The sequence below is a fragment of the Oryctolagus cuniculus genome, chromosome 4, assembly GCF_964237555.1.
Source record: "Oryctolagus cuniculus chromosome 4, mOryCun1.1, whole genome shotgun sequence".
NCBI classification, from domain to species: domain Eukaryota; kingdom Metazoa; phylum Chordata; class Mammalia; order Lagomorpha; family Leporidae; genus Oryctolagus; species Oryctolagus cuniculus.
In genome coordinates this window covers 114,809,548-114,825,358 of record NC_091435.1, presented here as the reverse complement: position 1 = coordinate 114,825,358, position 15,811 = coordinate 114,809,548, and the positions used below count along the sequence as shown (strand labels likewise).

General features: G+C 33.8%; 1 protein-coding gene across 1 annotated transcript in view; it reads right to left on the bottom strand.

The window, feature by feature from the left end:
* BCHE (butyrylcholinesterase) overlaps positions 1-15,811 on the bottom strand; it is an 87,329-nt gene that overhangs the window by 7,265 nt on the left and 64,253 nt on the right. Inside the window, exon 3 of the mRNA XM_002716368.5 lies at positions 6,419-6,585. Coding sequence (XP_002716414.1) covers positions 6,419-6,585 — 167 coding nt within the window. The remainder of the gene's footprint in view (positions 1-6,418; positions 6,586-15,811) is intronic.

The window sequence follows — 15,811 nt, the reverse complement described above, 5'->3', positions numbered from 1 at the left end:
ATTTATTTATGAATATTTATTAATGCACAGGGATACTTTTGTAATTGTCATTCCATTTGGATTTTACATTCATTACAATATATTGTAATTCCAAACCATGGTTAGACATTTGTCCAACCACCAACTAAGTGAAAGTGCTTTATTAATTGCTTTGTCCAATATAAAAATTACTAAGGCAATTTCCACTTTCAAATAGTTTGCAATATTCAGAAATAATGTGAAGCAGTGAAATAAAAAAGGTCTCTGTATTAAAGAATTTTAACACTTATCCATTTGAAATAAATAAGAATAAAGTATTTAAATATTAGAAATTCCCCAATTATTACTTTAACCACATATTTATGTACTTGAAATAACTAAATCTGAAGAGGCTAGAAAATAATTTAAATTACTTAAATCTAAAATGATTTTATACTCTTTCAGTTTATTTTACTATTAATATTTTAGGATGCAGAGCCACAGTCATTAAACTGCAGACAAAATTTTAATTTTACATAAACCAAAAATAGGGACTAGCAATTTTTAAAAATATACACATTTTAGTTAGAAATCTTTGAAATTAATTATAGCTTTATAAGATATTAATTTGGAAAACACAATGTAGTGACTCATTTTAAACTTATATAAAAGTCAAAATATTTAAGGCATCTTAATATATTCATATATTTTGAATATATTTAGGCTCGAAAAGTTCATAATGCATGGACATTGGACAAGTATTTGAGGATTTATGTAAAATGTTCCACTTTTATGTAAAAATAATTTTAAAAGGTCAATGACTATAATCATTTTGTGAATAATAGAGGTCCTCTAAAGCATTACAAAGCAGGAAATGTAGAGGAAATATGCTAATCCCAAAGGATCCACTTTTACACTCAATATATGATAATTAAATGTTGCTTTAAATGTTTTTGCACAAAATAAGGATTTGAAATTTCAGAAAGAGCAAAATTTTGGATATAACAAATATGTCTAATAATTTGCCATTTTGGGGCCGGCATTGTGGCATAGCATGTAAATTGATGTCTGCCTCACGGGCATCCCATTTAGCACCTGCTCCAGTCTGGATGCTCCACTTCTGATCCAGCTTCTTGCTAATGTGCCTGGGAAAGCAGAAGAAGATGGCACATGGACTTGGACTCCTGCTACACAGGTGGAGACCTGGATGGAAGTTCAGGCTCCTGCCTTTTTCCTGGCTGTTGTGGCCAACTGGGGAGTGAACCAGTAGAAGGAGGATCTTTCTCCATCTGTCTTTTTCTCTCTGACTCTGTCTCTGTGTGTGTGTGTGTGTGTGTGTAACTCTGCCTTTCAAATAAATAAACAAATCTGGTAAAAAATTAATACATTTAAAATAATTCAGAAAAGTTAAAAATAAAATAACAGGGGCAAGTATATAACATTAATATAAATTTTTAAAAACGTGGCAATATGAACTGCAGCCACTGTAACAATCAAGGCCTAAAAGTAAATATAACTGATTGTTCACAAATAAGATGAAACTTCTTCAAAATTCATAAAACTTAAAATTCTGTGTTTTTTTCCTAAAGAGGATCACACTGAAACATAAGAAATCATAATAATATATTTAGTGAAGTATTTTATTACTGCATCATGTCTTGAATGAAAAAAAAAACATGATTTATTCTTAACTGCTTTCACACTCAAAGAAAACAATACTTTCAGAATAACTTTTCAAAGAATAAATAAAACATAAGTAAGGTATAAAATATCAAAACAAATAAATTGAAAAGATGTCAGTATATCCTGATACAAACACTCCAGCAAACAAAAGCAACTCTTCAGATGAATGTACTACCTTAGGACAAAATTGTTACATTTATACCATATGATAGTCTTACAAATTCTGAAAGATGTATGCAGTGAAAGCTATTGCATTTATGAAACAATAACCAGAACATGTCAGTCTCTCATTTGAAGTTACTAAATAGTTTTCCTTAAGATAAAATTCAAATTCCATAGCATTATGCATAAGACAGTTCATCCCTGCTCCATGCTTATCTGGCTTCTCTGTACTTTGTCTTCCTATTGAAATTCAGTGCAAATATCCTCTTGCCTTAGATGCTTTCCTTGGCCCTGTACCCTGAGTCTAGCCTCTCACTGTAGATGAGCATGTCTTTTCATTCTCATTTGTGCAGTTCCAGCTGCTAGTGCTGTTCCTAGTTGCAGGGTAGGCTTTGTAAGGCTTCTTAAACTACCTGATGAAAAACTGAAAACAGTAAAATGATCATATTTCTGCTTATGCTTGTGGTAACCTGTACTAAAAATGTGTTCAGAAATGAGAGGTAATTGCTAAGGAAAGGTAATTGACTTAAAACAACCATAAATGTGAATGTCTAGCTGTTTAGGAATTATTTTGTGTTTCTCATTTTGTTATATTTTCATGCTAATTAATATTGGGAAATTTTGTTTTTTATTTTATAAATAATTTGAGTATTTTTATTAGTCTGTAACTTTTTATTAAAATATTTATTTATTTATTTGAAAGTCAGAGTTACACAGAGAGAGGAGAGGCAGAGAGAGAGAGAGGTCTTCCATCTGATAGTTCACTCCTCAACTGGCCTCAAGGGCTGGAGCTGCACCCATCTGAAGCCAGGAGCCAGGAGCCTCTACCGGATCTCCCACGCGGGTGCAAGGGCCCAAGGACATTGGCCATCTTCTACTGCTATCCCAGGCCATACCAGAGAGCTAGATTGGAAGTGGAGCAGCCAGGTCTCGAACCAGTGCCCATATGGGATGCCAACGCTTAGGGTCAGGAGGTTAACCTGCTGCGCCACAGCGCTGGCCCCAGTCCATATATTTTTAAAATGTTATTGTCAGAGGTAGGGTTTTTAATAAAAATTGATACCTGTTAAGACAATTGCTTCCATATCAGACTGCCTGATTCAATACTTGGTTGTGGCTCCTGACTGGTTTCCTGTTAAGTCAGACCGAGATAGGCAGCATTGAAGGGTTCCTATCACAGACCTGGGAGACTTCTATTCAGTCCCAGCTCAGATCCACTGGGATGAAGCCCCGCCTCTGCTTCTCATGAAGCTTCATACTTAAGCACCTTGGAGGCAGCAGATAATGGCTCAAGTAATGAGTCCCGGTCTTCTACGTGGAGACCCCAGTGCAGTTCCTGACTCCTGGCTTCTGACTGTCCTAGACCTGGCTGATGCTCTCTTCTGGGGAGTGAATCAGTGTATGGAAGATTGATTTCTCTCTCAAATCTTTCAAGTAAATAAAAATGAATAAATAAACGTTTAAAAATTCATGAACACTTCAAACCACATCATTTGAATAACACTAATTTTCAAAACATTAAAAATTTAAAAATTAACACGAAAAATATCAGCTAAGTCATGACTTGTGTTCTTGATCTATGTAATCCTTCTACATTAATTATTTACAAAGCCTAAACATGCATTGATTTTATTTAAATGTAATATTTTTATTATTAATGATACTTTATTGATGTTTCATCATTTTATGCACTTAGGATACAATATAAAAATCATATTAAACATGAAAACCTTTGTAGAGGTAAATTACTTGAAAACTATTGATAAAATATAAAATATAAAATCTTGTTTTCCAGCCACATGGGAACTAGCCATACCAGAGCAAGGTATGGTTTTCTATAAAGCTCAATGTTGCTCAAGCTAAAAGGTTGTTCCACATTTTTAGGAAGGAGTAGCAGCCGCCCCAAAACTTTAGAGTCCATGTGTTTATGGAACGTAAGTATTTGGAGAAATATTTTTGAAGCACATCTTCAAAAATTATTAGTATTGAAATTTTATTTATTGGCATAAACGCATATCAGCTACAATATGTCACAGTAGCTTGAACCAAAATAGTTCAGTGTGGTTTATCATAATTAAGTCATTTAAAATCATCTCTACTATCTCCACTCATTTTTGCTCAAATTAAGTCTGTTTCATATAAGAACATTTTAAACAAAGCTTAAGAATATGTAGTTTATGATATGCTAAATGCTATCAGTTTGGGTCTCTTGGCAGATTAAACCCATTACCTCATTGCTATTCATTCTCAGAGGACACAGGGCAGCTTTGTTGCTCTGCCAATGGCTGCAGAAGCTCATCTCTGGGTATAGATTGTGCCATAGAACATTTGGTAATGCATATAACACTGGTATATGAGAAACATCTCCCAAACAGATGGAGAAGATAATTGTAATTTTGGTGGTAATGTTTTAGAATTCAAAGTCATATTAAACAATCAAATAAAGCTCTGAGACTCTCACATTTGTTTGAAACTATCCCCCAATGTCTCCAAACAATAAACCAAAAGCATATATTGTGTTGTGATGTCCAGCACAGAACCTGAATGTGACAGGGTGCTGTGAGCAGACTGCCAAGCTATGAAGGAACTGGGCAGCATTATGTCTCATCATTGAAAGTCAACTATTTTACTTGAAAAATAAAAACAGAAAATAGATATTAGGAACTATTTCAGCTCTAAACAGCTGGGCATTTTAAAAATAGGTAGTGAATTGGATCTATGTGCCATTTTTCACAGGGAAGATTAAAGGAAGATAAAACATGTTTAATCACTCTAAAATATTTTCTTAATAATGGATATTGGAAGTATTTGATAATCTGAACTGATTTCATTAATGTTTCCTTACTCGTAAGCAATAACTTCCTATGGATTGGTTAACTAAATTACAACCTGCTTATGAGTGTGTGATATGTAATATGTCTGTGCCCTTAATAAATATTTACGAGTGCAATATATTCAGAACATTTAAGATTATGTGTTTTAACATGTAAATTTTATAATTTTTCCCTTACTAGGAATCAGGGATTCTTACTAACCAACCAATAAATTTTTTTTACCTATAATATTCATATTTTAGTGTTTCATGTCATGATTGATTATATATATGTAGTCTAATGTACATTAAATTATATCTCTTTGAACTTCTTGGGAAATTAAGTCAGTTACATCATTATTATTCACGCTAGGAGGACAAAAGGATGGCTCTGTTACTCTGAAAATGAATCCATATTTAATATTAATATATAAATAATATTAATTTAACTACCAGTTAGTTGAACAAAGATAGGCTGAATAAGAAGTAGCATGACATTTTATTTTCCCTACTACATTTTATCTTTGGGAAAATTTATATTTAATTTTTCTTTTGTAATTTATTTTTATTTGCTTATATAAAAGGAATAGATTTTATGTATTTCATAAATACAGCTTTAAGAACATAATGATTCTTCCTATGCTTTCCTCCTCACTCATCCTTTTTTCCTTATTTTTCTCTTAATTTTTGTGATTGCATACTTTTTTCAACTTTTATTGAATAAATATAAATTTCAAAGTACAACTTTTGGATTATAATGGCTTTTCCCCCCATAACCTCCCTCCTACCCAAAACCATCCCATCTCCCACTCTTTCTCCCATCCCATTCTTCATCAAGATTCATTTTCAATTATCTTTATATAAAGAAGATCAACATAGTGTATACTAAGTAAAGATTTCAACAGACTGCACCCACACAGAAACACAAAGTATAGAATACTGTTTGAGTTTTACCGTTAATTCACATAGTACAACACATTAAGGACAGAGATCCTACATGGGGAGTAGGTGCACATGACTCCCGTTGTTGATTTAACAATTGACACTCTTAGTTATGACGTCAGTAATCACCCGAGTTTCTTGTCATGAGCTGCCAGGGCTATGGAAGCCTCTTGAGTTCACCAACTTTGATCTCATTTAGACAAGGCCATAGTCAAAGTGGAAGTTCTCTCCTCCCTTCAGAGAAAGGTACCTCCTTCTTTGATGGCCCGTTCTTTCTGCTGGGATCTAACTCACAGAGATCTTTCATTTAGGTCATTTTTTTTTTTTTTTTTTTTTTTTTTGCCACAGTGTGAAAAAAGCCTTTTTCACAGGCTTTCCATGCCTGTGAAACTCTCATGGGCTTTTTAGCCCGGTTCGAATGCCTTAAGGGCTGATTCTGAGGCTAGAGTGCTGTTTAGGACTTCTGTCATTCTATGAGGCGATGACATACTTTTAATTTACTTTATAATCTCAAACTTAATCATCCACTAAATAAAGAATTCAGTAAGTAATAAATAGAAAGGCTGCTGTTCCTCAGGAGTAGACAAGGGCTACAAACAATAACCAAACCACATACACATTGTTGCATTTTTGTTCTCTCTATATTAATTACTAAAGTGCTTCACATGCTCATATAGTAAACACTCAAAAATACTGATCTGATAAAAGTTCCTTAATAACATGTATTCATTGAGATCAAGTAACCAGATTGTCAAACATATATGTTTATTAACAGTATCTCTGTGCCTCGGATAGTCTGCCAGTTTCTCCTTCTACATAATCCATACCATATTAATTAAGCAAGCAATAAAAAACACACACCTGTCATTTCCAAGACTTTGGGGAAAAATAGTGTCCAGAATCGGCATTGTTGAGCACGTAGTTTAGTGTATATCCTTGGTGACTCTGTATTCAAGGTCAGATATTTTTGTTCAGTGCTTTTGAAGACTGGCCATCTTGTGCTATTGTTCTGGGTCCCATTTGGATTACTACATAATTAAATAGAGATATTACACTTCAGTTGAAATATTTGTTAGAAAATAATTTTTTGACTTTTCGCAAGAATATTTCATCAGACCTGAAAAATGTAGCCCATATTTTCATGAGATTAAACATAGGTGAACCAGTTTTAGAGTTTTTAAGATATTCAAGCATGTATCAGTTAAAAATCCTAGTAGTTAAAATCTAAAGACAAGTTTATCACATTCATTTCTTTTTTTAAAAGGCTTATTTTTATTAAAAAGGCAGAATGAGAAGGAAAGACAATGATAGAAAGAACTCTTCCATCTGCAGGTTTACTCTCCTGATGACTACAATGGTTGGAGCTGCATCAAGCTGATGCCAGGAGCTAGGAACTTCCTTCTGGTCTCCCTCATGCTTGTCAGGGGCCCACGGTCTGTGCCACCTTGGGATACCTTCTCAAGTACTTAGTGGGGAGGTGGATTTGAAGTAGAGCAGCCAGGACTCTAACCAGAATTCTGATATGGGATGTTGGTGTCACAAACAGCAGTGTAACCCATTGGGACACAATGCCAGCAACTATCATATGCAATTCTGTTTAACATAAAGGAAGAAAAATACTCTGTTTCAATGAAATATTTCATCATTCACATTTAAATATGTTCAAAAGTGTAGCGTTATTTTTGTTTCATTTTCTTCCTATATCCCAGTCCTAATTCACAGTGAACATTAAATTGTGTATACAAAATTATCTCTTGCATCTGTGTTTTTCATTCTTTTGTTTTTACCAGGACTTCCTGAGTTTGAGACTGATTACCCATCATCCCTAAACAATAACCTCATTACTCGAGAAACAATCTTAAGTCTCAATTTTAACTTTGTCTTATTCTCTCATATATCTGCTCACCTATTGAAAACTTTTTAATCATTACCCACTGACTTCAGGTAAAGTTAATGAACATAATGGAACTCACATTTTCAAGCTTCTTTTCAGATACTCTTTTTATAAACAAGCCAGTGGGAATTGGAAACAATTCCCTATTAATTCCTTCCTCTATTTCACTTCCTGTCTTTTTTATAGCTAATATCTCTGTTTGGAATTCTTGTATTCCCTAGCCTAAAGGTTCAAAGTCCGTTGAGAATATTCATGTGGTTTTTGTTGATATATCCTGTATGTATAAGTGTGATTTTTTGATGAATATCAGTTGACATTTTTTTGATGCTTGCAGTTTTAGTTAATCCATACTTTTGTAGTACTGAGTTATTATTAACAAGATAGCATGAACAGAAATTCAAAGAACATTTTTAAATGACTCTAAGTAGTTAGTCAATGGTGATTCTATGATTTCTTTGCACTTATCTTTGTTATTATGAGTTATAACATGATCTTGGCTCTATAAAAATAAATAATTATGGTAAATTTATTTCCCCGAAGGGATTTATAACCATTATATTCATGAAAATAAAGGACAAAAAATATCATTCTAAACAAAAAGGAACAACTTATTAAAGAGGCAAAAATCACCATATACTTGAAAGAAAATTATTATGTAGGAGAGGAAATGCAAAACCGAAACCGTAGAAGGAAGTGGGAAAAACTAGGGAAAGGGAACAGAATTAGCATACACATAAAAGATAAATCTCCTTCTGAGGCAACTATCTATGAAAAAAAAGATTTTCTTGGATTCTAGGCTTAAGGAAACAACACTATGGGAGTTATATATTTAGTTTTTTTTTTTTATTTTCACATTATCAGATGACACATCCTAGAAAAATGGTTCAGATTTTAGCTTGCAGGCATTTGTATTCTTGAAGAGTTTTTGACTAAATAGCTACACCAACAATGCAGTATTTTATAAATATCGATATTAAGGTGGTTTTTAGAATAATTAAGAAACATAAAGCAGTCACAAGTACTTTGATCATAAATGGAAGATTAAAATGATAAGGTTAAATCATTTTATCCCATTCTCTTAGATTCATTTTACTTTTAACAGAATCATACAAGAAAAACCTCAGGTGAGGTTTTAAGAAATTCAGCACATAGAGATTGGTCTTTGGAATGGATGTTTATATGTTAGTTAAGACACCCACAATCCAAATCAAAGCACTTGGATTCTATTCCTGGCTCTAATCTTGACTCCAGCTTTCTGCCAGTTCACATCCTGGGAGGTTTTAGGTGATAGCTCAAATATGTGAATCCTGCTATTCAGAAGGAGAACATGAATTGAATTCTTGGCTTCAGACTTTGCCCTGGCCCAGTCCTAGCCATTGCAAGCATGTGGAGGATGATTCAGAGGATGGGCACTCACTCTTTCTTTCTGTGAATCTCTCTGCCTCTCAAATAAATTTAAGTAAATAAAAACTTCAGCACACAAGCTTATTTATCATTCAAACAGCATATGTAGAATATGAATACATACAAATCTGGCAATAGTGTTAGCATATATTTACTTTATTTTTCCTCCAAAAGCTTCAGAATCCAATAGAGTTTGGAAAGAGAAGCAGATATTCATCCAGCATGGTTACATGTAGGCAGATTTTGCCATCAAGAACTTGTATAGAATTAGACCCATAAATTAATATTTCATCATAGAATCAGAAATACTCAACCATTAATTCAGGAGCTTTAGAGATAAATAGCTTTCTGATGGACTAGTTGATTTGTGTAGGGATTGATTTAAAGAATTATTAATAACCAGAGCTATTCAAGCTAAACCAATATTATAGCAGGATTGAAACCTCCTGCTTTAGGGAATTATTTGAAAGAGGTCAAGAAGAAAATTTCTCCAGATCACAGGTGGAACACTTGTCTTGGTGAATTATGTAGACTTTTTCCTTTCTTTTAAACCTGTAGAAACTAGAATGCACAGCAGCTGACTCCTGGATATTAAACCAGGAGGACCATTGGTCTGATTCGGTACAGAAATTCTTGTTTTCCTAAAGTGCCCACCTTCCTTTCCTTCTACTTTCACTCTAATTAATTTACAGCACCATGTTAACTGCACATCCATTTCTGGCTTCTGTAAATGGTGACTTAAACAGAGCTGACTTGTACTTGAGTTCAAGAGCAAAGTGTTAATGGCATTGCCAATGTTCATTTAAGAAACTTTGTCCTATGAAATAAATCATGACATTCCAAATTGTAATCCAGAGATGATAAAATTCCTTTGATTATAGATATAGGTAGGGTATTCAAAAAATGATTGAAATAGCCATTGAGGTGATACAACATTTTAGACTATAATTTGAAAAAATCCCCAAATATTTCAAAACTTAGCAAGGCTATGATTCTCTGTATCAATTAAAAACTTTGTGAAATATAATTTACTTCCCAGACACACAATTCTGAAACACTATGTTATTCTAATCTCAAGATTATAAGATAAGTTTCAGCATCTTGACTTTCATATTTCTCAAAAACACTTTCTGTTCTTGTCAAAAATAAGCCATAATACCTAAAGTTCTTGACAAAATAGAGAAATATATGTCCTATTTTTACAGCCAGGCTATTTTTCTACTTAACAGAATACCAAAATGGAAAGATTATCCATATGGTTTTCCTTTCAGGCAGGTTTGAAAGAGAAGGCTTATTTAACCAAAAAGGCAGAGAATATCTTCCTAACATTAGTGTTACTGAAAATTACCTGCCTGTCATTGATACTGGTCACACATTTGATAATCCATTTGATGAGCAGGTTAAAACCAAGACAATAATTGACTCAAGATGTTCTATTATGAGTAAGTATGTATTTAATTTCTTGTATAAATTTTCTTGTGATTATGGAATCTTGATATTTCCTAGCCTGGTCCTAACACAGATATCAAGATTAATCTTGATTGAGAATTCAGAAAATTATTTCTATAGAAGCAATATAGTGATTTTCAAGTGACTATATTTCAGACTATATTTCAAGTGACTATATATCAAAACATAGTATTGAAACCATTGATAGAAATTGAATGCCCTGCTGAATTATGTCATTATCATAAGAAGTCTGACAGGAGATTATTTATATTAGACAATTTCTTAAATATGAAACATTCAGTTTCATATTCCATGTCATGTCACACTTAAATAAAATTCTATTTTAATTTAATGAGTAGAGGGACTATGAGACAATTTGATTTTATAAAATAAATTTATTCATTGAATCAATATTTATCCAGTATGTACTATGTCAGATGTATTTGAACTACAGGAGATTCAACAGACAGAATAAATTTTTTTTTTGCTTTTTGTAGATTTTATTCTATGGGGAAGATAGACAATAAAGTGTTTCAACAAAGAAATATATATTACATTAGACAGTAAGTGCTAGAGATAATCAAAAAATGAGGCTGGGGGACAATAGAAGAATGAAAGTGAGCATCACTGTGTGTGTGGAGAGGTCATGGTGAGAGGGTAAATAATACATACTTCCATTGGCATCTGTCTCAAGTTCATGCACAGTTATGTAAACCTATGAATCTGATGCCATTCCTGTTAGTTCAGGCCAATGAGGTGACTCAGACTGGGAATGGTCACACTGATATTCTTAGGACAGCTACTAACCCTGAGTGAAATGGCATCATATGATTGGAAGGCTGGTATTTCGAATTGTGGTATCAATCTGCCTTCCTTCCAGGCACGGGGACAGCTGAAGACTGAGTTAAAATATGTGAGCAACAATTAAATCCATCATGCCTACATAATAAAATTCCACTTATAACTCTATACATAAAGACTGTGCTATCTGCTTGGGTTGCAAGACCCCACCTAAGAATTGCCACAATTGATGCCTTATGGACACTGCATCCCTGAGGACAGGGATTCAAAGCATTTGGAACCTTTGAAGGCCAAGATCCTATTCCATGTCTGTCTCCTTGACTGGTTCTGATTTTGATGTTTTGTTGTAATAAAATTGTGATTGTGAATATAGAGCTTTCTTGATTTATGTGAATAATTCTAGTGAATTGGGAAACTTGATGGAGTCCAGTGGGAATCCATATTTCTAGTTTGCTAATCTGCAGTGAGGTAGCCATGGGACCCCTGAACTTGAGACTGCTGTCAGAAATCTTGGTTTCACTTGCCAGTCTGGAGAACTATACACTTGAACCAGATTTTATCTAACTGAATAAGGCTGATTTTTAATAATTTAGAGGAAAAGAATTTTGGGGTAAATATTTGAAGAATAGGGGTGACCCATGCAGTTGAATGAGAGAAGAGTATTTCAGCAGAAGGAATATAAAATAAAAGCCATGAGTTGCCATGTGCCTGTGGTTGTCCAAGTAAAGCAGATAGTACAGTGTGGTCCTTGTGGAATCGGCCATGGAGGGAGTATTATGAGATGAACTTAGAGGGCTAACAGGCCACCTTAGTGTCCTGTAGAATTTTGAAAGGTTTTTGAACAAAGATCAAGATCTCCTTTAAATTATTTAGAAGATCATCTGGCTGCTGTGCTGGAAATAGACTACAGAGGGATCAAAGTCAGAATCAGGGAGACCAGTGAGGAGGGTACTAGAATAATTAAGGTGAGAGATGATGGTTTATTGGACTAGGAAGATGGTAGTAAAAACTGAAATGAGTGATCAAATCTTGCATATATTTTGAGCATAGAGACCTTAAGTATGACTAATAGATTAAATATGAAAAGGAAGAGTGCAATGATTACTCTAAGAATTATGGCCAAATGGAGTTGTCATTACTGAGCCAGGAAAGACAGCAAGAAGAGTATGCTCAGAGGGAAATATCAACAGTTCAAACATTTAAACAAACATGCTCACACGTCAATTTCACAGACAAATGGTATCGGTAAAGAGCACCAGCATCCCTTATGGGCACCAGCTCTAATCCTGGTTGCTCTACTTATCCAGATCTCTGTTAATGCGGCCAGGAAAACAGCGCAGAATGGCCCAAGCCCTTGGACTCCTGCACCCAGATGGGAGATCGGAAAGAAGCTCTTGGCTCCTGGCTTCAGCCTGGCCCAGTCCTGGTCGTTGCAGTCATTTCTGGAGTGAACCAGCAGAAGGAAGAGCTCTCTCTCTCTCTGTCTCTCTCTCTGTAACTCTTTCAAATAAATAAAATACATAATTTTTTAAAAAAACTTTATTGATGGAATCTCTGCATTCTAGATGGACTCACAAACTCTTTAATGCAATGTTCTCCCTGGAGATCTAAAAGTGTGTGATTCAATTTGCAAATTTCAATACAGATATGACATTTAAATGTATTAAATATATTAATTCATATGAGGTAGGGTACCTGTTCCTTCCCAGGTATTTGTTCTATTCTCATCCTATTATCTTACCTTTTTAGATGCTGTCCTTAATATTCCAGTTGGAGCAGGCATTCTTTTTCTCCTACTATAGTTTTATCTACTTTAAGTACAAGCCATTTTTCCCTCTTTTCTCATTAGAATGTAAGTAGATTGCTTTGTTGAAAACTGAAATTGTGCATAAATCATAGTGTAAGTTAAGAAAGAAGACTAGAATAAGCAAGAAGCATCGTAACTGATATTTTAAGTTAACTCTTTCTCCTTTGACTATAACAAATATTCATATTTAAAAAGCAGCTCTGGGCTGGCGCTGTGGCACAGTGGGTTAACACTGTGGACTGAAGCACCAGCATCCATACGGGTGCCGGTTCAAGACAAGGCTGCTCCACTTCCAATCCAGCTCTCTGCTATGGCCTGGGAAAGCAGTGGAAGATGACCCAAGTCCTTGGGCCCCTGCACCCACATGGGAGACCCAAAGGAAGCTCCTGGCTCCTGGCTTTTGATCAGCACAGCTCCGGCAGTTGAGGCCAATTGGAGAGTGAACCATCAGATGGAAGACCTCTCTCTCTCTCTCTGACTTTCCTCTCTCTGTGTAACTCTGAATTTCAAATAAATAAATAAAACATTTAAAACTAAATAAATAAAAATAAAAAGTAATTCTACAGAAAAATTATATTTCATAGATGATAATTTCTTCACTTGAGGAAAATCAATATTCTAAATTAACTAATGAGAAATTCGACTTCAAGTAACTTCGACAGTTTTAACATTTGCGTCACATATACACTATTTTTGTATGATTGTTTATTATTCAAATCAAATAATTTGCAGCATAGCACATAACCTGTATCTAAAAGATATACATTTTAAAAATGAGATGATGATATTTAGTATCCCAAGGAAAAATTAGGAGCCAATTGAGCAAAGAGGAAATTTTAAAAACATTCAATTAAGATCATAACCAGCAGTTGTGAGATCAAAGGAGAGATTCACAAGTTGCTTCTCTTATTTATTTGACATTTATAGAGAGAACAAACAAGTTTTCTCTTCACATTTAACCACTGTTAAACATGAGTTTATAATATGATCTGTTTAAGGAAAGTATAGAGACATAGATGGCATAGTGATACTGAATAAAAAGAAAAATATAAAGTGTGACTTTTCTCAAGATCATATTCTGAGTTTCATTTTATGTAAAAGTAACTGGCTAAATGTGGGTGTGAGATTCATTTCAAATAGTTTTTATTCTTTCTAGAGAAATGTTCTATAACTATAATATATTTATTTATAAATTTGATCAAGTCCCATTATTTATTATATTTAATTAAGTATTCTATTTTTTCTTTTTTATTTTTAGTTTAATTAAATAATTTATATAAAGGGAAGATATTTCAATTATTTCACATATACAGTTTTAAGAACGTAATACTTCCCACCATACACCCCCTTCCTTTCTTATACTTCCTGTTAATTTTTTAATGACATACTTTGAATTTACTTCATTTTTTAAAATTTTATATCTAAAGGCTATAAATTCATGTATTTTGTATATAAGGTTTTAAGAACATTATGGATCTTCCCACCCTACCCATTTTCCCTCCCTTGTTCCCACCCTTCTACTTCCTTCCTTATTTTTCTTTAAATTTTTGCAAAGACTTACTTTCAATTTACTTTATGATCTCAAGCTTAATCCACTACTAAGTAAAAATTTCAACACAGAGTAAGTAGAAAAAAGCCCTGTTTCTTAGGAACATAGACAAGGGCTATAAACCATAATCAAATCTCAATTTCACTCATATACATTATATTTTTGTACTCATACACATTACATTTTTTGTACTCCATATATTAATAACCACAATCATAGAAAACATGATATTTGTCTTTTTGGAATGGCTTATTTCATTAAGCATTCAGTCTCCAGCTGTGTCTATTTTGTTGAGAAAGACATCTGTACAGTCTTTAAAATTGGATGAAGATGACTTTCTTATACTAAATAAATTAATTATAAAATTTTTATAATTATATTCCCAAATAAAATGAGTTAATTGTCTGTTGAATTCCACTAAAGTAACTTGTAGTAACTCATGAACTTAATCATAATGGCTACATTTTAAAACGCAACCACAATAACCTAGTATGACTGATTAGTTTTAATGTCATAATGAATTTTATAATTTTCTGTATGACTTTAAGATGAGTCTATATAAAGACAAATGAAATAATTCAAATATTTTTCTGCATAAATACACCTATACACATACTATCTTAGTTTATCTGGACTACTGTAACGGAGCATCATAATTGAGTCACTTATAAAAATAGACATTTATTGTTCACACTTCTGGAGATGGAGAAGTTCAAGACCACTGACAGATATGTTGTTTGTGAGGGCTACTTCCTGTTTCACACTCAGCAGTCTTCTCCTGTGTCCTCTCAAGTAGGAAAGGGAAGGAAGGGAATTCTTTGAAGTCTCTGATTTAAGAACAGTAACCCCATTCTCGCATTCTGGAGGGTTCTATTCTCATGACTTAATCACTTTCCAAAGGCCCCAGCTCCTAATAACATCACATTAGCAGTTAGGATTTCAGCATACTAGTTTTAGGGGAAAAAAATTCTCAGTTCCTAGAACATGCAAAAAAAATGTATACATTTACATGTGTGTATAGTCTACAATTTGAATATTAAGAATATAAAAACAATTGAATGTATATCACTTACATAAAAACTTAATTTTGGGGGCCAGAATTGTGGGCTATCAGGTAAAGCTGCTGCCTGTGATGTCGGCATGCCATATGGGCACTAATTTGAGTCCCAGCTGCTGTACTTCTGGTCCAGTTCCCTGCTAATGAACTGGGAAATGTAGCAGAAGATGACCCAAGTGTTTGGGCTCCTGCACCTACGTGGGAGACTTGGAAGAAGCTCCTAGCTCTTCTTGGCTTTAGCCTGGTCCAGAGCTGGCTGTTGCATCATCTGAGTGTTAAACAGCAGATAAGAT